Genomic DNA, 25262 nt, shown 5'->3' on the forward strand with positions numbered 1-25262 from the left:
TTATACTTTTTTCTTGCACACTGGAATATCAAAACTGCTCTTCTCAATCATAATACAGACAGACTGAAGTGACTCCTGTGCTCACAGAGGGTTATGCACATAGGGTGTTACAAGAACATATTTTGAACATAATTTATTAAATGCTGTGGTACATTCATTCAAGGAGGCACACACAGTGTGTTATTTTTTCCTTTTAAAAAATCTCGTAACTGAATGTTAATACTCTCTTAGCACAATACCTTGTCTGCAAGACTGAGATTTTATCACCATAAAATTTTCTATTGATTTAAAAGGAACTTTATATTCTAAGACTCTTAAGTATTGTCATTATGAAAAATAAAGATAAAAGGCACATAACTTGTAATGGAAAACTGTTCAGTCTGTAGTTGTCATGTTCTGTTCACCTTGAGAGCTCACCTGCATATGACTGGGGGAAATCCTTTTTTGTCTATCATCATGCTTTTTCTTCTGTTTCTGCACTTTTTTTTTTTCTCCTTTTCTCATATTTTGCTATCCACTTTTTTAAGAGCTCACAAATTAAGTAGGGCTAAAAAGGTGTATGATGATGTTCTTGAAACAAACTTGGTGTCCTAACATTTAATCTCAAATTACAATCACACTTGTGCTTTTATATAACTGCCTTTTTTTCAGAATCCTCTCTCAAAGCAGAGCAGTCTGTCTTGACTCTCTCAGGAAGCTGCTGCTCCAGTTCTTGTTTCCAATCTTACACCATCGCTGTAGCAGTTTCCAGCTGATTTGATTTGAGAGTGTTTATTTATAGTAGAGGGTGTAGCATAAAATGATATTAAAATGGATGGCAATGGAGCATTAAAATGATACCAACATTAACCTGCTGGAACAGGGGCAAAGTAATGTGTACTGGTCTAAAAACTACTATTCTAATTGCACCAAGTATGAAGAAACAGTGATTTCTCAACAGTGTGAATACTGCCATTCGGCTGATTACACCATTTGTGTTCTACACGTGTTGTGCAGCCACAGAATCTCCTGGCATCATTCTACTGAAGTCCAAAATAAATGTAATCAATATTTCCCCCTTTTTAAAAATAACACCATAAAGCTGTCATTTCTTGTTACATTCCTTTTTTTATGGTATTTGGTTCATGGCTTATGGTATTGATGAGAAGTTGAGAATGTATTTGGATAATTACAAAACATCAAACACAAGTCTGAGACATCAAAATTACTACTTAATATGTTTTTTTCTAGGCCTTAACACAGAGAATGACGTCTAACAAATTTCCTGTTACTCTGATTTTGACATTTGTGAGTCCATGTTGTTCCAGCAAGGCTTGATACTCAGAGCCACTTCTCTCCTTTCCCTCTGTCTGCACAAGCATGTTCAATGACTGCAGCAGAGCTGTGCTCCTGTTCTTCTTTTCATCATCCAACACCATTTCAGCCAGCAAAATTGCACAGCCTAATTTAAAAAACAAATACATGCAACAGCTCTAATACATTATCAGGCAAGAAAATTTCTGCTACCATATAGAAGGTTGCAAACTTCAAGACCTGTGAGATTTCCCGTATCATTTATGGATTTTCTCTGCTAATCCACTCCTCTCACAAACCCCAGGAAATCCCCTTTCACAGTATGAGTGATCACTCACAAGTCAAGTCACATCTCTGTTTTCAGGGGAAAAGGGGATGACTTCTGTACACTTGGCATGAGGACTATAGAAAACAGTAAGACTAGGAACAGAGTTGCATCTCTTTGGGATATACTGCTGCTTCACATTCATATTGAAATGATGCCAAGCAGAGAGAAGAGGGGATGGCAAGCATTACAGAAGCAGAGGAGACATCAGTCTTTTTGTTCAACACATTATGTATGTTATTTCTTTAGGACCCAAATTCTTTGTGGTGGGACTGATCAAAGGATGAAAGCAGAACTGAAATTATCTGATTTACAGAGTCTTCTTCATATTCAGACATGTGAGGGGAAAAGGAAGCCAACAGAGGGCTACTAACAAAATCACCACTATACATACTTGCCTTTTGGCCTTACACCAACTCAGATCAAAATAGCAGCAGTTTATAGTGATTTTCTTATTAAGTACAGCATAACATTCCTACCTTTTTTGACTTTTAAGACAATCTCCTCAGAGCCATTTTAACTTGTACAGCTCAGACACTCAATAATCGTCAAAAAGTTTTAAAATGTAACCCCCCTCATTCTTCATAACTGAGGAAAATTTTCCTCAATTATGCACACTGCTTAGAAAATCTTTTCAGCGTTAGACTATTAAATCCATTCCTTCTACCAGTCAGCAAAAGATATTCAGAGCAACTGAAAAACCCATTTTGTATCTTAGTAAGATGAGTTTATAATTCCTCAGGTGACCGGGCTGCATCAAATAATTGTAGAACAGCTGAGCCTGAAACAGACCACAGGAGATCTCTAGTCCAGCCTCCCACTCAGAACAATCAGCTCAGCTTCTTCAGGGCTAGCTTCATCCATGGAAGCCTCTAAGGACAGAGATTCCGCAACCTCCCTGGTCCACCTGCTCCAACACTTAATTATACTGAGAATGCAAAGCTGTGGTGCATGACCACAGACACCATGCCCAAGGGACTAATGCTTAGCATTAATCACAGAGTAGATGAAGGCTGGGTGGTAACCAAACACATTACACTCAAATTGTACAGTCAGAGACATAGTACTTAGGGGCATAATTTTAAAGTCTCTGACAGTTACAGGTGTGCCAACTTTAGGATTTGATTGTTTCTGACTTAAGCAGCTTAGAGCAGCTTAAGGAACAGCATTATGAACGTGACTGAGATGAGACACATCTAATTGCCAGGAGTCTCTTTCAATGTACAAACCTGTTAAGCTAAGAGCAAGCTTCATGTCAGTGTGGAAAAGAAACATTTTAATTTTTTTACCTTCTTCGATATTTGGCTTTATCTATTTTAAATGTCTGTACAGATGAAATCAGTCAAAATTCCACTCATAGAAACCTCCTAAGAATTAAAAAACCCCAATGTGATGAAGTCTGACATTTCCCTGATTTTCTACACCTGAAATGCTCTGTAGGAACCCTGCTTCTCCTGATGAGTTGAGTTACTGTGGCACTTTTTCTTTACCCATTGGTCAAGGAGCAAAGTAACTCCTGATTAAGTAACATCCGAGCAGATGCAACTCTTAACTTTCCTTACTAACTCTCTCTAATTTGCTGAGGTTGGTGATTCAGTATTGGCACAGCCTCTTGCACATTGGTTTACTGGGACTATTGCTGTACAAATGACAGGCAGGAAACTCACATCTGACAGAGAAGAAAGCTAGTCTGAAAGTGTAACTTTAATTTCCAGAGAGGCTTCCACTACACTTTAAGGAAAAAAAATATAAATATATCAGGAAAAAAATAAACATTAGGAAAGGTGACATTAGTGACAAATTACTTAAAGAGATTGGATACAGCATGCACTTCTCCAATTAAGGACTGAAGCATGAAGCAACTTTTATTTTTTAGTTTTCATACAAGGTTTTATACATAAATCCTAAAACTCATCTCAATGAGACAGAAAGCATATATGGCCATTCAACCATATTCAGAAAATGCCAGAAGTGAAAGTAAGCAATATAAACATCTCTCAGCTACAGCCTGTGCAGGTACATACTGTGGCTGGAGGCCAGAGGCTGCTGAAATTCCTCTGTAATTTTACAGCTCTTGTAATAACAGGTTTGATGTTTGTTCTGTTTTCACTTTTGCTTTTAGAAAAAGTGTTTAAAAAGACTATATATGAGATGTTTTTGAGTAAAGTCCTACACAGCAGTGAAAAAGAGTAACACTCCCAAATTCAGGCAGATGGTACAATATTAATTTTTAATGTCTGATAAAAATTAGTAGTAACCACTGAATACACTGCAAATGGTGAATTCTCTTTAATTTTAAGGTGCAAGAAAACGAAAATATTAATGTAGCTCAGTACAAGCTTGCAGTTTTAACTTGACATGCTATACATAGCTATGCTGAGTTTAACCTTAATACAGTTGGCAGAAGAACTGGTTATTAAGGTACTTCACACACACTGGTCTGCTCCAGATGCTTTTTAAAACACACAGAATTCACTCTGGGAGAAGCTGCACTCCAACTTGTATCTAAGGCCTGTAACAACTACACTTCAGATAAAGAGCTAAAATGATACTAAACTGCCAATACAAGCTGGTTGATGATGGGCATATTGCACAAGAGGGTGAAAATTCAGCATCCCAGGTTGCTTCTGGGCACACTACAGTAACAGACTCTTCTTGAAACACAGAACAGCATCTAATAAGTTCCCTGTGATCTTAATTTGTACATCTGTGAATCCGTATTTCTCCAGTAGCTGTTTATATTCTGAGCCGCTTCTCTGCTTGCCTTCAGTCATACTGAGGGATTGTAGCACAGCTATAGAAGGGTGCATCTTCTGTTCATCAAGCACAGTTTCTGCCACTAGCAAGGCACTTCCTGCATTTCCAAAACAACCAAAAGTGGTTCCGTGTAAGTATTTTTAGCTTCAACTTAAAAGTGTTTTTTTAAGTGACAGTTACAGAGGCCCCCTCAGACTGTTTTTTTTTTCATGGTCTTCAGTGGAAATCTATGAAAGAAGTTTACTTTCAGTGATCTCTTCCTAGAAACAACCATTTAATTGTTAAAAAGACCTGAGAGTTTAGAGCACTGTCTCCAGAAGTTCAGATCACTTCCTGTCTATGCTCTTAAACTCAGCCTTGCTTTCATTTGAACCAAAAAACTCCTGTATGCATATGTCATAACCCAAACTTTATATAAGATTAAGACAGTCACCCAACATTTTCTTTCATAGTTTATAATCAGGGTTATAGTTTATGGGCTGGGTCTTATTTTGCATTCCCTCCTCTGAAACAAACTTCAGACCTCCAGTTGCATTAAGGAATCACATGATCTTACTGGTCAGGCTTTTCTGCTTTTTGTCTTCTTTGATCTTTAATACTGCCTGAATATGAGTCAGCAGTGTGCCCTGGCAGTCCCAGGGACAACTGTGTTCTGGGGTGCACCAAGCACAGGATACTAAATCACTACACAGGTGATTGTTTCACTCTATGCTGGCACAGCCTTGCCTAGAGTACTGTGTGCAGTTTCAGGCATCACAATATTAAAAAAATATATATTGGGCTATTAGAGACTATCCCAAGGAGGGCCACAAAGATGGTGAAGGGTCTCAAGGGGAAGCCTTATAAGGAGCAGCTGAGGTCACTTGGTTTGTTCAGCCTGGAGGAGAATGAGGGAAGACCTCATTGTGGTTTTCAACATCCTCATGAGGAATAATGGAGGTGCAAGTACTTATCTCTTCATTCGTGTGACCAGTGACAGGACTCAAGGAAATAGCATGAAGCTGGGTCAGGGGAGGTTTAGTTTGGGTATGCAGAAAAGGCTTTTCACCCAGAGGATAGATGGGCACTGGAACAGGCTCCCCAGGAATGTAATCACAGCACCAAGACTGTCTGAATTCAAGGGGTGTTTGGACAATGTTCCCAGGCACATAGTGTGACCCTCGGGGCATCCTGCATAGGGCTATAGATTGGACTTGTGGATCCTGATGGAACCCTTTCAACCCAGCATACTCCTTAATTCTGTGTGCAGAGTTTTGGGTGCCTCAGTGTATGTAACCAAGATGGTGAAGGGCTGTGAGGGTAAGACACATGAGGTGCAGCTGAGGTTCCCTGATCTGTTCAGAATGGAGAACAGAAGGCTGAGGTGTGACTTTATCACCATGTACAACTTCCTCAAAGGGAGCAGTAGAGAGAAAGATGCCGATCTCCTCTCTGGTGAACCAGTGACAGGACACAAGGAAATGGAATGAAGCATCAGGGAAAGTTTGGACATTTGGAAGTTTCTTCACCCAGAGGGTGGTAGGCACTGGAACAGGCTCCCCAGGGAAGTGATCACAGCACCAAACCTGCCAGAGTTCACTGACCATCTGGATGACATTCTCAGTCATATGTACTAGTTTTAGCTAGTCCTTCAAGATGCAAGTTCAACTTGATGATCCTTATGAGTCACTTCCAACTTGAAATACTCTGATGATTCTATGATTCAAATGCATTAGAAAGTCAAAGAAGCTACGTATTTCTCATGGTATGCGTGTGCATAAAGTAGTACTGAACTTCAGCCAATTTGCCACATTCTGGACCCTACTGAAATAGCGAAACAACAGCAAAACAAACTGCTGTTTCTTGATGAACCCAAAGGAACTTTAGTTAGGCTAATTTTATATATAGAAATAAGCACATTCTTACTTAATTGATGATACAGGGCTTGGTAAGAAAGACTTTAGCATTACTAAGTCTCTCTTAGTAAGTGAGACTGGGGATGGGATACGATACAGTTGTGAAGCCTACAACTACAGTAAAAGCTTATTACATATAGTTTTATTTGCAGATTTGTTTCCTTCTTTTTCTTAGTAGGTATTCTCATAATGCAAGCCTAGACATTCAAACAAAGGCTACTATGATTGAACAAAAGATAACATAAGTTCATACTAGAAAAGCATTAGTCAGTGCTCATTAAAGGCACATTAACATGCGCATTCAAGTTCACAAGATGAAAAAAAACATACCTGGTCTGCAAACAGCTGATATCTTGCTTAACAGCACATGTACCTTTTCATCAGACCAGTCATGAAGAACACGTGAAAGGATGTAAAGATCTGCTTCTGGAAGATTGTCCTTGAAGAAGTCACCTGTTGGAAAACAGTACATTCCTACAGAAACCACAGAGTACATACTACAAAAACAGGGCGCTTCAGCAGAATACAAAAGTAACAAGAATGAACAGGTACAGGTATGCTGTGATTTGCAGATAAGGAAAGTGTAGTTAAAGAGCACATCACAAGCAAGAATTCTCTAACCAAAAAATGGAGAGCAAACCTAAAGCAAGGAAGGAGACAAAGTTCTTTGTAATCACCATGTTGATCTTGTCTAGAAATGAAATACCACAGACAAACACATGCAGCCTCTGCTTCCAGTGGCATTCAAAAATTACTAATTCATACCTATTTAGCCACATTCTCCAACCATTTTGTATCCCAACAGTCTTGAAAAATACAGTATCCCCATTTAGCACAGGTGAACCTACATTGTCTTGTACTAAGATATGTTTGGGGTTGGAGCAGCAGCAAAAGAGCCTGTTCTGTGCTCAAGGATAACAGAAATCAGACAAAAGATCATGTGCTACATTTACCTGACACAAATGTCACTGGAGCAGTGTGCTGTCCTGAAGGCTGAAAGTAAGAGGTATTTGCAATGACTTCTGGAAGGTCAAATACCGTGACCTTGAGATTTGGGTATACTTGTACTAATTCATGAGCCAAAGCTCCAGTGCAACCTGTTAAAAGGTTAAAGAAGTCAAATAAAGTATTTTCTCCCATAATTTGCAGACATTTTTAAAGACAAGGCTGTATATACCATTAAAATAGAGACATCCAATCAGAACCAGAGGTAGACAGCTCAACAACTAATGTGAGCAACAGGACTTCCTGGTTGATAGAGCAAGGTTTTAATGCTTGTGGAATGCAGGCATGACTCCTTTCTGACACAGAATTGCAAATGTGACCTTTGATATCAATACCTCAGGGTGTTTTGAGGAGTATCAAAATGTAAATGAAAAGGCAAAGACTTTCTATTTGTTGAAGAAGAACACCTCTAACTGTTTAGCATTTACAAAGCACTGATACATGAAATTTGACAGTCTCCAGCATAGTAAAGATTGTGAAGTTTAGGATTCTCTGCACAAGTGGCAACAGTTGTACCAGTATTGGGTTAATTCCTCTGAGATGCTGTCCATCTCTCCAGGCACTAAATAATGTATTCCTCCTTCAATGGATCTTTCCTTATGTAATAACACTTCCTCTGTGCAGCTCCAAGCATAGAGTGAAAAAACAGAATGCTAAAAAGCAGAGTTTCTTCAGGTATATCATTAGTCTTCAATATTTTGGTGGACATCTTAGATATTAATAACTACAACAATACACAAAACAAACCCACTAGAAAATAATCAAAACTTTTGCTTTAGCAGTGCAGTGTGTCAAGTTTGACACCCCAGCAGTGGTGGTTGACTACTTTAATTACTTTTGAAAATCTTGTATGTGCCTAAGGAGAGAGAGCAACAACACTGCTGAAAATGGCACGCCCAGCCCAATGCTATATATCACCTGAGCCACTATCTTCCTTTCTGCTTTGAATTGTGTAACTGATTGAGACAAACATTCACTTATCTTGAACTATTCATATTCCATTTAGGTAACTCTGCTTTTAATTAGCTGCACCATTCTTTTATCCTGGCGTTGCAATATCAAAAAAATAACAATAGGTAACATTACTGAAGTGCCAGTAAAATAATATACATGTATTAAGCAATAAAATGCAGAACTGAAATCTAACATTTCCCTTTAATTTGTATACAAAGTCAATTACAAGCAATACCTCCTAAATCACAAGCAGATTTAAACTGTGAAAGATCAAACGCTGTAGCCACATCTCTTGCTGTAAGCTGAGCAATGCTGTGCATGGCAGCCATAAAACGTTGCTTTACCTCCTGGCTGTGATAATAGTCCTAAAAAGGGGGGAAAGCAGCACAATTTAAGTTTATTTTCATTAGTTAATTAAAACTATGTACTATCAAGGCAGTAGGTAAATGTGCTGAACATCAGAATTCCCAAAATTAAAAGGTCCATTGAATTGCCACGGACTATTTGCTCATCCAAATCCTTTGCTGTAGTGATAAGCAAATTTTTACATCCCCTCAAGAACTCTGATCACACAGACCTCTTGAAAGGGCAGATTTAGGAAACAAAGAAAAATTCTAGTGCTCCTTCCTGACATCTTCACTAATTGCTTTCATTTCACTCAAACATTTATTCTCCCATTATGGGAAATAATTTAGATAACTGGACCACACCATAAATCAGAAGCATGAAAGATCATTCTAGGTTTTTTTGATTAGTGAAGAAGCAAACATTCAGTAGCAGAACCTCACACCTTTACCTTTTCAAGGACACATACACACAGATCCCTTTACGTTTCCCTTTTATACAGATTTCATGAGATATGGCTGGCTTTGCAACTACCAATGAGGTGGATGCATCTCCAGGCTGTGGTGTGCACAGTTCCATAGGCAGCCCATAGATTCTGCTCAGACATACCATCCTGTACACATATGGAGCCCAGGATCAAACTGGACACAAGCACCCCCCCAAGCAAAGTTGATAACCCAGATGTTTAATAAAGGATGAGCTCCAGTTTGAATACATTAAACAACTTAATTTGTAAATAAATTTAGGCATCTACTGCAACAGCTGCCCTAAAGCAAAGTATCTTAACTCCCTTTAAACACCCTTTGAATGATTTCCAATGGAGTTTCTGTCCTCCAGTTATTTAAATACTAACACAAGGCTAGCAGAGCTTTTAAGGCTCCAGAAGTCCTTAATTTGTTCCACTGACTATACATGAGGGATGTAGACATCTCCTTCAAGAGACTGCCTTCATCACTACCTTGGAGTTTAATACAAATTAAGGATCTTAGGATGTAGTCTGAACTACAATTTAAGCCAGCGGTGATGTCAAAAACATATTCTTGTGCTCACACTACCAGCTTCCTGCTTACATAGTCATAAATATTTATGCCTCTCCAGCTGCTTCACCAGATGGGTAATTGACAAGTTAGGTTAGTTACAACTCTAAGTGATTCTCCAGTCTGATCACATCCACCTAGGCTAGCATTGGGAAAGGAATTTCAGATTGAAACAGACGGCTGAAGGATGACAATTTTATCAGTAATAAATTATTAGCTTGAAGCTTATACAAAACTACAAAACTTCATAAAGGAGATTAGATCCCTTCTCCACTGCACCAACACAAATCAGCTTTGACAACACAGCACAGTCAAAACTGGACACACATCAGTATCAACTGACTATGGACAGAGTACATGTGTAGTAAGGTACTATCTGGTGTTATAAAAAGGACACAAACGTAAATTAAACAGGCCCAGAGGTTCTTTTCAGAGTGTGTCAATGGGATGGGCAACACTTAATCTGGAAAATTTTTGTCAGCACTCAATTCTCCCAATGTATTTTGTGACTGCTCCTCTACTTCACAGCCTAAAGTTCAAGGGAACAGAAGCCTGAGACTGGTGAGTTGCACAGTATTTTTAACCATTTCTGAGACTGACAAACTTTATTCAGATAGCTCTGTCTCCATTTGCCCCTAGAATGGTTCTGGGCTCATCACAGCTGGTTTGATACTAGTAAGAGCTTATATTACCTTAAACAGATCATCTGCTTTCTTTCCAAAGGCTCGATGATTCTGCCTGCTCCCTTCTTTGACAGCAGACTCCAAGTTTGTGAAGAGAGGCCAAAGGTGATCATTAGAATGGATAATGTAGCCATGAAGTGAGTATTTACCATCTGAGGTCAGGTAGGTATTTGCTGAGTCTGTATTACTGTAACCTTATGAGAAGAACACAGTTGTAACAGCTTTGTTTCACTATTTTGCAACTGTTATTTAAATCTGAAGGCATGCTTCCCTGCCTAAATAACTAATAAATCCTGATCTTATGATCCATTACTAAAAATTTGCACAAAACCTAATTAATTCTGAAAGTCATCACTCTTAAAGGAGCAAGTATATAGTTTCAAAAAAGAATTTAGATGCTGGAAAACATGGATACATGCTGATTTATGTTTTTAATTTTAAACCAGAGTACCTCAGATACCTAATATTCAAGGTACAGTATTAGAAGTCACTCATTCTTGACTAGATTTTTGTTTAGCTTATGGCTGCTTCTTCCCTGAATTCAAGCTTTCTCCATTACGTTTTGTCTTTAGGTCTTTTTTATTTGTCATGTACTCTAACAGAGTTAAAAAAATCTCCCTTTATTTTCTTTTCTTCACACCTAACCATTTCAAGTCTTACTATGTAAATAATGCCCATGGAAACTTAGAACTACATAGTGGGGACTGAAGAAGGTAATGCTAATACTGACTCCCTTATTTACATACACCTTCAAGGACTGTTCCAGTTAGAAGCACTAAAACTTAAGCTGTCCACTAAGAGGAACACATTGCAGAACTCTCCCTGTTAAAAGCCTGATCCGCAGCTGACAGTGCTGCTGGAGTAGGAAATGGAATTTGGCAATCATTTTAGATAGAATGGAAAAGCCTTCTAAGGTTATCAAGTACAACCTTTAACCCAGCACTGTTAAATCCACCACTCAACCAGGTTCCCAAGTACCACATCTACACACCTTTTAAATACCTCCAGGGATGGTGACTCAGCCACTTCCCTGGGCAGCCTGTTACAATGTTTGGAAATCCTTTCAGGGAAGATTTTTTTCCTGATATTCAACCCTAATGTCCCCTGGCCTACCTTGGGGCTGTTTCCTCTTATCCTGCTGTTTGTTACTTGTAAAAAGAGACCACCTCCCACCTAGCTACATCCTGACATATGGTTGTAGAGAACAATAAGGTCTCTTCTGACTCTCAGGTTTCTTCAGGTTTAACACCTGCCCCCTCAGCCACTCCTCATCAGACTTGTGCTCCAGACTCTTCATCAGCTCCATTACCCTTCTCTGGACATGCTGCAACACCTCAGTGTCTTTCTTGTCATGAGTGGCTCAAAACTGGCCACAGAATTCAAGCTGTGGCCTCACCAGTGCTGAGCACAAGGGCACAGTCACTGCCCTGCTCCTGCTGGCCACATCATTGCTGATACAGGCCAGGATGCCATTGGCCTTCTTGGCCACCTGGGCACACACTGGCTCATGCTCAGCTGCTCTTGAACACCACCAGGTCCTTTTCCTTGGGCAGCTTTCTAGCCACTTTTCCCCCGCCAGCAACCCTAGTGCTGCATGGGGTTATTGTGACTCAAGTGCAGATGACACATCTGAGCTATTACAATGTTCCCTAGGACTGCCCATGTAGCCTTTTCTTAGAAATTTGGTCAGTATTATGTCCAGAAAGCAAAAACAATCTAAAGTTTCAATAAAGGAGACTTGAATGTGTTCATTACATAAAGCCTTCCCCCACATGAAACAAATCCAGCTACTAATAATGAAAGCAAAAGAGTAACAATCCATTCCCCTCTGCCCCAAATCCAAGTTACCCACAATATCAAGTCAGAACCTGTGACCTTAAAAACATCTTTTCCAGTCCTGCCTGTCTTTCAGTACTTTCTTGCAGGGAGGATAAATTAATCACCTTGTGGTGTTTTCTCCAGTAATCCAAGAGAAGCACATGCATCAAGGAGTCTTTCAGTTCCACATACAGAAGTTCCAACATCATTTGCAATATCCACAGCCTTCATTGGACCTCTGTCTTTCAGATGATCAAATATCTTCAGCTTAGAGGCTACAAACAGAGCCTATGTGCAGGTAAGAAATTGTTATCATGCTGTGTTTAAAGGACTACAATCCAAAAACAAAAGAATTACATAGTTTTCTAGAATTATTCTACAAAACTACTGTTAAACTACTGCAACACAATTGAACAAACCTCCTAAAAATTGCTCCCTTCCTTCTCAGAGGGTTTCAGTATCTTAGCCAAGTAACAGAACTTTCAAAAATTGTGTTTGGGAGAGAAGGGAACTCACAGTATTCTAGAATGCAACCTACACATTTTGTATGAAACTTCTTTACTAAGATATTTAGCACTTTCCCATCTATATGGCTATTTGACCTTAGGGAACATTCTTAAGCATATGAACCAATATCAAAAGATCAAATTAAATCTTTAATACCAATAGGCAGCAATATCTTCACCTGCACGAGATTTTTATTCTGCTTTATAAAGTTCTTGAAGCAATGTTCAAGAAACAAAATGAAAAAAATCTTCAGAGTTTTTGTGGAAATAAATGCTTTTGTGTACTTAAACCTGTTCTGCAAATGGAAACATGATGAGTTCTGTCAGATTGCAATTCATCACTACTGGTAATTTATTTTACAAATATCCATGATGTGATGGCAGGGGGGAAATCCCACTAGTTCAACATATGATTCAGTACTTCATACTCTGACTTTACACTGGAGTAGTGGGAAAGTAAAGCTCTTCCTTTCATTTCCAGCCTTCATTGTCTTTCACTGCACAAAACTATTCACATCACATCACTGTAAACAGTATAAGTAATGTACATGCTCATGATTCTCCATATTTATTTTCACTTAAATTGAAGAAATGCTAAGCATCATCTCACCCATTCAAATACATCACTCCCTTTGGATACACAAGAAGTTAACTAATGCAGCAACCTCAAAGGCACTTTATTCCAAACCTCTCAGGACAGCTTTGCATGCCTGCAAGCAGCACCGCCCACAGAACCACACCACATGATCACACTAGTCTTCCTTCAGAGCTGAGCACAACTCTCCACTGTTTCAGCAAAACTATTGTTCACTGTCTGGTGTGCCTCCCTCCATTCACCTTGAAGCTGCTGGATCTTTAGTTCCAAGTTTGCATTTCACTGCCACTTTGCACTTCTTTCCCACCTCTTCCTAAAACAAGTAACTTGATGTAGACCAGTGATCATTAGAACGATCACTGTTCATTACTCCTTCACTATTGTCTTTGCTACACTGGAACTACGTAGAAAATCTGGGAGTACCAAAATGTCCAGCTATGCATTTCTCATCATGCCTGGCTGATACACAGAGCATGTGACCTTATTTGTGAGTTGTTACGAGTATGCCTCCATCAGATACAGCATGGATATCAGTTTAACACATCCAGAACATGAAACATGTTATTAAAAAATAATATTGTGAAGGGGCAATGAAAAATTAATATCTTCCACAGAATTCTAATGCAAAGCATTAAAGGCTACAAAGGAAATAAAATATACACAATTCATGTCACAGTGTTAAGTCAGGTGGGTTAACCACATTAAATGCTTTCTTTGAAGAGTATATAATTCCAGCTTGGTTGTGCTCTTTTGATCAGTAAAAAAGGAAAAATTCTGCAACCTCTTTTCCCTCTCAACTCAAGAGACAAAATTATCCAATAGGTAACTTGAAATTTCATAGAACACAAAGACAAACAAGACAATACAAAAAGACAAACACAGCAATGTTTGCACTGCACCAGAAGTTTTGGCTATCTTAAGATTCTCCAAGACATCAATGGTCCTTTTTTACTAATTATTAACACATTCCTTCCCCAGCTGAAGTATTTCACAATCCCTGGTACATACTGGAGTCCAGTGAAACAAATATATCAGACAATAATGTAATGAGTAGTTTTACTTTTTTCCCTTACCTTTGAAGCTCTAAAACCATCCATCAGCTCTAGAATTTTGGATGGAAGTTTTGATGCACTCTGTAACACTCCATTCTGATTTTCCAAAGGCACTGTAAAACCTGTCCTGACAGCAGACCTGTTTTCAGAAGTGTGAACAGCTCCCGAGGAATGGATCCCACTGCTGTCCAACTTACTAGCAACTTTGTGCTCAGTGAAATTTGAGGATTCACATTCTCCATCACTTAGGTTCTCAAAAGTGTCCACAGAAGGGATAGAGTCATACTTTTTATGTTGTACATTATGTTTAGAGGGTGGATAATACAATTCTGCCAGCTTTTTGCAGAAGTGATTCAGAGGAAATCCCACCACATTCAAGAAGTCTCCATGGACATACTCAACTAACATTCCACCAAGGGCTTGGATACCATATCCACCAGCCTTGTCCCTGGGGAAGAGAAAGCAGAAACAACATAATAAGGTTTAGAGTAGAGGTATCACAGAACACTAATAATCCACCCGTACTGCAGAGCTGGAATAAAACTAGTGTATCTAAGCTAGAGGCAGATTAAATGTACCAGGTCGGCTCAACACTTCAATTTATAAATCACAAGATAAATATAAGGATCAGTACTTCTACTAAGGGTGAGTAGCCAAAGGTTTTGATGGTTCAGGCATTGCAAGTGCAACAGTCACCTAAGAAGCAGGTGACTGCAGTCAGAGTGTATTGTCATAGGTTACCAAATCGTGGCTACCAAAAATGTAATGGTGTCACCAAGACCAACACTGGGTCACCAGATGCATCTGACCCTCACCCAATTCCACAAGAGGCTGAAAAGCCTTTAGGAATGTTAGGTCCCAAAAGAGCTCAACAAAGATGATCTTTTAGAACTCAAAAAGATTATAGAATTCATCTTGCAGATCTCAGTCACAGGAATACCTAAAATTAGGAATGGGAAGAAAGGGCTTTCTTGGGAAAGAGCAACCTATTCAAACAAGATCCACTACTCTATTTAGCCCTATCCATCCATCTCTTGTGCAATCATCTGAGATAGAACAGAGTTGTGGTTCACAACATGGTGCTCTTGGATGTCATGGTAATACTGGTAATTTTGGCACAGGAATGTAAATGCACAGAAACTAACCTTGGAAATCTAATTTGTCTTTAGACATAATTATGCAAATGCCATGGAGTGGAATGGAAATATATACAAGCCAGATAAGCTGCAGTACACCCAGCAATTTTACTGTTCTCATACAAGGAACAGGGCAGTTAAAAGTATGTTTCCTACATAACAGCAAAATCTGAAAGCCTGCATCAGCAAGCTTAAAAACCAAAGGTCAGTCAGTCTTGGATCTATTAACTTAAGGTAGCATGGAATTATGCAAACTTCTTGAGAAAGAAGGTTACTACACAAAAAATTATTGCTAATTTTTAATCTTAGATTTGATCAGAAACAACTCTTTATTTTTAGTACTTACCTCTGGATTCCCTTTCTAATAGCATGCTAAAACAAAGGAATCAGTATAACAGCAAGTAGGATTTTCTGAATTGCTATAAACTGTAGAATAGGAATTTTCCTTTAATCTTGTATTGTAAGCACTACCTTACAACTTTGCCATTGTTTAAATTATTTCTTCCTTTATAACACTCTTATGACTTACATCAACTAAATTAGGAATATTATAATGATTAAAATGTCTTCTCATTTTTAAATGAGGCTGCAGTCATTTTGGTGAATGTTTACAGGGAGGCAAAAAACATTATAACCATCAAAAGAAGTGGTATCATACTCCCAGCAAGAACATTAACAGAACTGGCCACATATTTATTTTTCTACAACACTTTGTTCTGGGATTGGATGCTGAAAAGAACATTTACATTCTACATTTTATTATTTCAGAGGAAAGTTTGTGGAGCTCTAGGCTCTGCCATCACCTCCTTCCCAGACTGTAGTAGAGTCCTTGGGTTTCACTGCCATCAGAGGAGAGCTACTGAAACCACACAGGATTTTCAGGCTAGAAGTCGTAAGCAGAGACAGAGAAAGTTGTTTATAAGGGAAAGATTACAAAATAAAAATCTGGGTCAAAGAAGCTTGAAGAAATTAAGTCTATTCCTTATACAAGCCCAGAACAGTTAGGATCACTGTGGTACCTTGAAACAGCAATTTCCCCTCCTTCCTTTCCCATATCAGTTATTCACCTGTAGTACTAGTCTCTGTCATCAGTGATTGACTTAAATGCTGTAAGCCAATTTTCTTGGAGAAAAATAACTCAGTCTAACCCTCAACAGCACTAGTAAATTTTTCTTTTATTTTTTCATGTGATCATTAAGTATTGTATTATTCCAAAAAATTATTTTTCCATGTCAAATATTTTAAAACAATAAGGAATGGTCACTTTTTGTTTAGAAAAACCTGTATGCCTAGCAGTGTGTAACATGTGTATATGGACATGGAGAAGGGAACAAAAAAAACCAAAAAAAAGTGCTGTGAGATACTTTTCCTCACTGTTTTGCAAAATTTATAGGACAGTGTGTTTAGTAGCACCTTTGCAAAGTCAGAATAAATGCTTCCTATCATTGGGATTATATAAACAAAGATCAACTGGCATCTGCCTCAGAAAGTAATGAAATACATTCTCTGAACATTTGGTCCCTGAGAAACCCTTGATGTCATACACCCTTTTTAGCAGAACGAACAGAACCCAGCACTGCTCAAAAGCCCTTTTGCTGCAGCAAAGTGCTGCTAAAGCATATTTACTTCCAGAGAAAATATTCATAATACTCCAAATAATTTTCAACCTCACATTCTTCCTAAAAATCCATGGTCATTTCTACTCCAAACTGCAACCTTATAGCCCACTAAATCTAAACATCATACTAATTAGCATAGTAAACATCACCTTCCAAAAAAATTACATAGGAATTTATTGCAAGCTGTAGTCTTGACAAAACATTCTCTCCACATCCAATTTAACATCAGTCTTTTCAATAAGCTGTGAACCTTACATGTTCACAAAGTAGGCCTCACTTACACATAAGCATTGAACTATATCCAAAGTCTATGCTGGTTTCTCTTTCCCCAGTAAAACACGGATTTATTGTTTTATGGCACAAATGAGTTTAAAAACCACCACAATTTATATTCTTACATGGTCAGAATTGAACCTACAGGGACAAAAGTTCACATGAGATCACCTGATATGCAGTCCATAGTGCTAACTGTAGCTTCAGAAGCCTTCAGCTAATACAAAGGAAATACAAATTCCTTTCCCTTGTTGTCTCCAAAGAAGTACTTTTTTTTTTTAATGACTGTTGGCTGCTATATTGTCTCTGTACATGTTGCCTATATGGCTCAGTAGCAATATTATCAGTGTAGCAGAAATGCATAAGCTGAAGGACAATTTTTGCACAGCAACACACACAAATTGTGTTTTCACTTTTCACAAGAATAAGTGAAAATTAAGAAGGTGTTCTTCACATCAGAGCAGTGATTTTCATAAACTAAATACACTGAGTTTTAGCTTTCTTCCCATACAGTTCCATGATTCCCTGATTATACAACACTAACTCTTTTCACCAGTTTGTAATGAACTATGCATTGTCTCAGGCATTGAAGATCCCTGAACGCCTCTGCTAACAGAAAGATTAATTGTATATTGCACAAGTGCTTGCTCTAATCCAGAGTATTTCAGGTCTTCACTTTTCAAATTCATTAGAATTCTAAAAAGGTAGCTCACTTTCACTGGAGAAATGACAGCTTTACACAAGAATAAAAGAATAGTGACCCATACTATCATTTACCACATACACAGAACAAAATTTCACAGAATACATGACAATGTTTTACACTTGCTTAATAATGTACCCTAAGGCCCATTGTCAAGTGTTGTGTGGTAGCATCAGGGTCTTACTTACATTGGCTCCCCACTATGAATGTACTCCCATAAGAGCTCTTCAGACAGCTCAGAAAATTTTACTTTAGTCTCTTCATAGAAATCGGTGATTTCCATCTCTAGCTGATTGTCTACAGGAAGAAAATGCCTTATTAGAAACAGGAATTGTAGTTTAGAGAGCATAACATCTAGGTTGTATTTCTTAATCATCTGAAAGTTTTGCTTGAGAAAAATTAAATATATTGCACAGATGTATGACTAATAATGTTCTTTCAGGACAGTGGACTCAACTTTCCCAAAACAGTTAGAGTTTGCATTTTCAACCTCTGCAGTCCTGTTGCAGGGCTAACAGACTTACCTTCCTGTATGGAATATATTCTTAAATTAACAATGCTTACACAAAGCTATTTATGGATGCTGGCGCACACATCCAGCACTGAGCACAGAGAAGGCTACAATCACCCTTCCAACTTTATGACTGTTGTCAAAGAACTCTTAACAACATATCAGAGTTCAACATGTAGCTGTCATAAAAGCGGTTTCTTGCAGCTGCATCTGCACTTCAGACTTGGGTATCCAGCAGTCCCATCAAAAACCATGGCTGTCATCTTCCTATCATCTCTCAAGAGATGACATGATTATTTCAGACTTCGGTAGCTGGAAGTGGCTGAGGGAAGGTGCAATAAAGTACTGCACACCTGGGTATGGACCCTGCTGCATGTGGTAACTGTGAGCCTGCTGTCACTGCAGAGAAAGGCTTTTCCAAAACATGTCCAAAAGGTAACAGCCTTGCACAAACAACTGTGCACATTACAGATTATTAGCTCCTCTCTACCCTTTTCTAGAAACACCAAGGCCAGCATCTCCTGTTACGATAGTTTTGGTAGCAGTGGAAATGCTTGAGGAGCAGTAAGAAATATTTACAGTACAGACAGATCAAGGGAAGAATGCTAACCAACTTCTAATGGTCAAAGTGTGAAACCTAAACAAAATAAGAATATTGGTACATATGAAGACAGAGTACCATGGTTTTCAGTATTGCTAAAAAATTCTAGTCAGCTCAGAATAAAAACTCATCTTTAACAAGTTAAAAAACACACTGTAATTACAAACTGTAAATAAAAATGTATTCTACAAAACTGTTCTATCAATTGTATCTCTTGGGAAACCTGCAGACTAAAGGTATATTTTCATTCATCTGAGTGTGACGCAGTTCAAATTTGCAAGCTTCAAATGAGATGTGCTGTTATAGCATCACTACTACAGTTTGGCACACTTAATTTTCTTCCTAGAATAAACAATTAAAGGTATTATTTACTGCTGCTCACAGGAACCTCTTGGTAACATGTTTTATTTCTTTTGCAGCAGCTCTCCCTCTACTGTACTAGAATATGAACAGTACTGCATCACTAACTTTAATTCTGTTTTACAAGAGTTAAGAGCAACCAATCCAGAAAAGATTAAAAACTGTTAATTTGTGTACAGAAAGACTATGTCCAGCAAAATGTCTGTGAAAGCTCTACTAAAAGACTATTGGCACAATTATCAGACAATGTCTTTCAAATACTCCACAAATTATATTTATGGTAGTTTCCATAAAAACCACTCCCTTTCTCTATAAATTATGTGATAAAGAACATTGGTGTATTGTTCTCTACAGCTTCTTAACAGTCTAAGGCATTAAGCTTCAACTGGTATGAGCACAACACAAAATGAAGTTAATATGGATCACATTCAGCTCAGCCTCAGTCTGTAGTACCTTAATTTAGAATATTCCACAACTTTCAATTAGTCTCACAGCTTTCAGAGACAGTATTTCTAAACTCCATTGTGTCTTGTCACTTTCCTTCCTATGTGACAACTGAATATAGGAAGAATATTGGCTTTTGTGGTGAGATTTTAATTTGTATTTTGATAAGGTAGTTCTTGAGTAGAAAACCAATTCAGACTGTATATGAAACATTTCCATCCTGTTTACAAGCTATCATGAGCGTAATTTTTAATACAAATATTGATTTGTAATAAAATGATGCATACCTTTACTGCGGCAGTGTATAATAGCCACCCCTGTGAAAACACTGTGCTCTTTCCCATTCAACCTGTCAGGGAAAAAATGTCCTTTAAGCAACAGTCTTATGAAATGTTCTACATGATTATATTGCTAGAGCAGGAGAGGTAGACCATTATATTAATATATTACTCAATGGATCTGACATGCATCCTAAACAAATAAATTTTATTTCAGTATCAGTGAAAAGCCATTGGCAAAACAAACAAAAAAATAACCACATAAAAAACACTATCAAAAGCTGCAGTCATTTCAAGTCTCCAAAATACCACTTGTGTAAGAGTAGTCCATGGTATCAGCTCATTCACTGTACATCAGGAAAGTGACTATTCCAAATGCATTAGAAAAGGCCAGTTGGAACAAACACTGCTGTTACAGCCATCTTCACTGAAAGCTGGCAATAAATAGCTAGGTGATGCAACTCAGACTAAACATGTAATAGGGAACTAGAATGTATGTTCCCATTTCATCCAGACTGGCCTCCAGAGATCCCATGGCAAGCCAGAGAGCAGAGCAAGAGCCCAGATTCCCTTACCCCTGGCTCTCTCCTGTAGTGGCTCCAGAGTGCCACACTGTGGCCAATTAGTTCTGAGGTCTTTATTATCTGCTGTGTATGCAATAGATGTGTAATTGCAAGGGATGTTGAATCTTTAAAGAGACTATTTAAGGAATAGTCTTATGAAGATTAGCCAGGATATTTTTGGATGTGATCAGAAGCATCTCACATGCTCTGTCCCCCAAAAGACTCCACACTGAATTGTAAGATGAAACAGTGTGTGAAAATTTTCATTTGACACCTTGGATATATGCAAAGACGTATCATCTTATCTGCCTGTATTCCTGGAGTTCTAAAAAGCTAAATATTAAGCACATTTCATATCCCTAATGAAGAGGCTGACCTACTAAACTTAACAACAAACAAAACAAAACCCCAAAAAATTTGCATGTATCCCTGCTGTGGAACCCTTTTGAGAATCTAAGGGATGGAGAAACTGCATCTTCAAATTTCGTATCTTACTTAGAACTACGGACCTTGATAGCATCCTGTAGGCATCTTGCTTATCAACTGGTTTCTCCAGGATCTGCTCATCCACAGACTAAAACAGAAAGACAAAGTGAGTGTGCTGCTTTTTCTCACTTTTTAGAAACTGAGGTCAGAAATTACGTTTAAATCATGATTTCAGCCGGGTTTCAAATTTGTGTCTATTGAATAGAGCAAGAAGCACAGATACTTCAGTAGAACAGGTAATTTAGTGTCAAGCATTTAAGTGCCACATTCTACCCTCCAATGGCTGCACCTCTCAAACAAAAGGATAATTCAACTTTTTCTGTCCTTAATAGCTAACTGTCTCTGTGAGGATGTCAGGTATAAAGCGACCTCCAACTACAAAGCACAATACTGAACAGTTCACATGATCTGGACTTCTTGACGAGTCACCTGAGACCAGAATTTCCATTACATATTAGAGGATCCAAGGCAGTATTTATGGCAGTATTAGTGTCCCCAAAGCCAGTAGCAAGGCTTCTAGCTCTCAGGATTTCAAAAATTACCTTGTTGGGAAAAAAAACCAAAACCTAAAAGCCATATCAACAAAACCTAAAAAGATGTATCATAACGCAGATATAAACACACACTGAAGGCAGCTTTCAAACTTACACCTAAAGAGACAAGTATTTTCTACACTTTTAAATTAAATTAATGCTAAATCACTAAAAGCTTCTTACCACAATAGTGTCTGCTCCTATGACAATATCAGGTGTTCTCATATGCTTCTGCAAAAGCATAAGAAAGAAGGCATTTATCAGAAGATGCAAAGAGAACAAAATCTTTTATGACTTAACATAAGAAAATAGCAGTTTATTGATTTAGAAGTAGGGCTCTACACTGACCTGAAAACAAGACACTGTTTCTCCTTTTGCACTGTTTGCAAAACACTAAACATTTATATCACCATAGAAGTGAGGTTTGAGCACACAATTTTCAAGCCACAAATTTGCCTAAATATGTTACTGATGAATAAATGCATCCAAAAATTGAAGTGAATTCTCAAAAGTCAATCTTCAAGGTGGCTAACAATTCCTTTAAAGGAGGTGCCTAGTGTTTGCAAGCCAGAGAATACAGCCCCCTAGGATCATTTTTCTAAGTAAAATTTTAATGGAAAATAAACCCTGTTTTTTTAGCTACACTTAAGTGTTTTTCTCTCAAAAGGGAATGGTTTATTTTTTCAAATATCAGAGGTAGTGATAAACCTTGTAAACCTTTCTTGACTTTAAGCTAAAATTGTCCTTGTCCTTATAGCTAAGATTTGATTCACCTGCATACTATAAGGTGTTACTTATCACAACATATGAGACCTGTCTGTGTGACCATTATAATAAAATATTTATAGGGAAGCAATTCTTCTAGAAAAAGACTTGATGTGCTCTAAACTGCTTAACAATATCTAGAATTCGTTCTACTAATTCCTGGATGAAGAAGCATTTTGAAATCCACTGAATTAGCATTATCACCAGCACAGTGTTTTGCAATGAAAGCCCAAAGTAAGTAAATTAGTGAAGAGGAGTTTAAAATCCTCTCTCCTATGTTGTACCATTGTCTGGAAAGTAGTTTACAGAATCCTGGGTAACAATTTACATTGGAGATCATGCAATATTTGCTTTGAAGAATGGTGACATCTGGCTGCACTGTTCATTTAAAGTGTTCAATATTCCTTTTCTCTTGCTAGAATAGGATCAACAAACACCTCTCTTTCAGAGCTATATTATTAAAAATTATTATGGTCCATTTTGTGACATTTGATCACTTTGACTTTTAAATAGGTTCTAGTAGCAAAGAGCCTTATGTGTTCAAACATTGATCACAGCCAAGGGCGTAAGTCAAACACCACTGATAGTATAAGTTGCATCACCGGCTTTGATAAAATTTAGGATACAAAATGCATGCCTTATCTAACAGAACTTGAAATCATGTCAACTTCTCCCTTCTTAAAATTAAATAGACAAATTCTGCTTTAAAACATTCCGGGCAAAGAAAAAGTAATTTTTCTTCTTTCCTCCAGTACCTCTATACTCATAATTTCTGAGCTACTCTTGTCACTTCTTCAGCAAAAGCTACAGCAAAGCACTGGAATCACAGCAATGGTTTTCCATGGAGTCTGTCTCCACAACCAACAAATATGTGGAATGAGGTCAGCCATACCCCTGACTGTTCAAAGAAACTAAGGAATATATATCCTGCAGAAGAGTAGGTATGATGCTGGCAAAAAATGCAGACTGTGTCAGTTTGTGGAGAAACTGAACTGCAGGCATGAGACTTTTGATTAGGTAATTTCAAGACACCATCTTTCACAAATGGCAGGAAAACATACATTAGCCCTCAGTGGAGAAAAATGACTCAGGGATCACTTAAGCAGTGCAAGCAAATTAAGTCACAGTAACATGTACCACCTAAAGACAAAAAGGTCACTGCTGTAATAGTAACTTACTACATGCATTCTGTTTGCTACTTCAAGAGCTTTCTGTTTTGCTGTTTCCACAGCATACTGATAAGGGGCTGTAAAAGATGACTTCTCTAGTGTCTCCTTAAACCAGGATGGAACCACCTCAAACCGCAGGCCCTGTAACATAGGAAAGTGATGCAGTCAATCTGACCTCATAATTAAACATTGCTCCCAAGGCATATCAAGCAAGTAGCAAATTTGACATCTGCTTTTTACATTTTAATATATCTCCCAGCCACGACACACAGGAAAAAAACCCTCCAAATGTTTCTCAGTGTTTAGTGCATACATATCTTTTGCAAGCAAAATAAAACAATCAGAACTTTGAAACTGGTGTGTATATTTGATTTCACCCTTATTTATTATAACCTAATTATGTTAGTAGTTTCATTATTGTTTTCGTATAAAAACTCACAGTATGAGCTTATACACTTCATAACTAGAGGATTATATTAGTGGATTTTTTTAATTGAATCCATCCATAGCACTTTACTCATGCACAGCAATGCACATTCTTATGGGAGCTTTATTGCACTTTATATGTCCTCATACACATGATAAACAGAAAACAAAACAGAGAGTTGCTGACTGGTTTCATAAAAAAATGCCCAACTATTCTTCCAACTTTTTGCCCCTGGGTTACACTCGTACATTTACTACACCCAGCAGGCAAGCTGTTTCTAGTAACTTAGTGCATGACTGAACCTCGGTGCTTCTCCACACATCCTCATTTTGAAGTTATTTCTTCCACTTATGTTCAATTTATCGGTTGAATTAATAAGAACGGTAATACTAAGTAACCTGAGTTGGATAGGTAATAATACCCAAGGGGTATTCTAAATCCTCCCGCAGCCCGCCCAGGGAGGCCGACACGTTCCTCCGCAGGGGCTGAGCGCTCTGAATGACAGGTTACAGCCTCCTTGGCTCTGCACTAGTGCGTTTCAGAAAGGAGACATCTCCTTTATTGCCCCGCTCCCCTCCCGCTGGTCTCACTGGAGCGGGCGGGCCGGGAGGCGCTGGGCCCCGCAGGCCCGGGCCGGCGCTTGCGGCCGCCGCTGCCCGCAGCCCCCGGCCCGTGCGAGGCGAGCGGCAGCCGGCCGCACTCACCACGTTGGTGAGGATCTCCTGCCGGCGCGGCGAGGCGCTGGCCAGCACCACCCGCTTGCTGACCAGCTTCCCCAGCACCGGGTTCAACACCATGGCGGCGGCCGCCGGCCCGCAGCCTCTGCTCCACGCTGCTCGGGGGCGGGGAGGTGGAGGCGGTGGCTTTATGTGGCGGCGGGGCCGCGGGGCGGAGCCGGGCCGGGGCCGGGGCCGGAGAACCTCGGGGCCGGAGAACCTCGGGGCCGTAGCCTGGCAGCGCGGAGCGGCCGTGTGTGGGGAAAGGGTCTTGGCAGCTGGCCCGCCGTGAGGGGGAGGGCTGCAGCTGTGCCGGCCGTCCCCTGCGGTGATGGCTGGATTGAAACGCAGAATCAGATTGGAAAAGACCTCTGAGTCAAGTTTACGGCTGAACACCACCATGTCAATAGACC

The 25262-nt window shown here is 38.9% G+C and overlaps 1 protein-coding gene across 2 annotated transcripts; it reads right to left on the minus strand.

Moving 5' to 3' along the window:
- Nucleotides 1-118: 118 nt before the first annotated feature.
- Nucleotides 119-24971, minus strand: ASMTL (acetylserotonin O-methyltransferase like). Of its 2 annotated transcripts, none has more exons than XM_015620687.3 (13): nucleotides 24838-24969; nucleotides 23716-23847; nucleotides 21956-22003; nucleotides 21263-21327; nucleotides 20200-20261; nucleotides 18185-18293; nucleotides 14287-14713; nucleotides 12238-12400; nucleotides 10304-10488; nucleotides 8465-8594; nucleotides 7224-7367; nucleotides 6601-6723; nucleotides 119-1441 (listed from the first exon to the last, which is right to left on the minus strand). In XM_015620687.3, exons 1-13 carry the CDS (start codon nucleotides 24928-24930, stop codon nucleotides 1227-1229), a joined length of 1896 nt encoding a protein of 631 aa, XP_015476173.1. In that variant the 5' UTR covers nucleotides 24931-24969; the 3' UTR covers nucleotides 119-1226. The 2 variants fall into 2 exon arrangements, with proteins under 2 accessions (XP_015476173.1, XP_015476163.1); XM_015620677.3 differs by lacking the exon at nucleotides 119-1441 and adding an exon at nucleotides 3458-4472 and having other exon boundaries at nucleotides 24838-24971.
- Nucleotides 24972-25262: the final 291 nt, after the last annotated feature.

The sequence above is a fragment of the Parus major genome, chromosome 1, assembly GCF_001522545.3.
Source record: "Parus major isolate Abel chromosome 1, Parus_major1.1, whole genome shotgun sequence".
Taxonomy (NCBI): Eukaryota; Metazoa; Chordata; class Aves; order Passeriformes; family Paridae; genus Parus; species Parus major.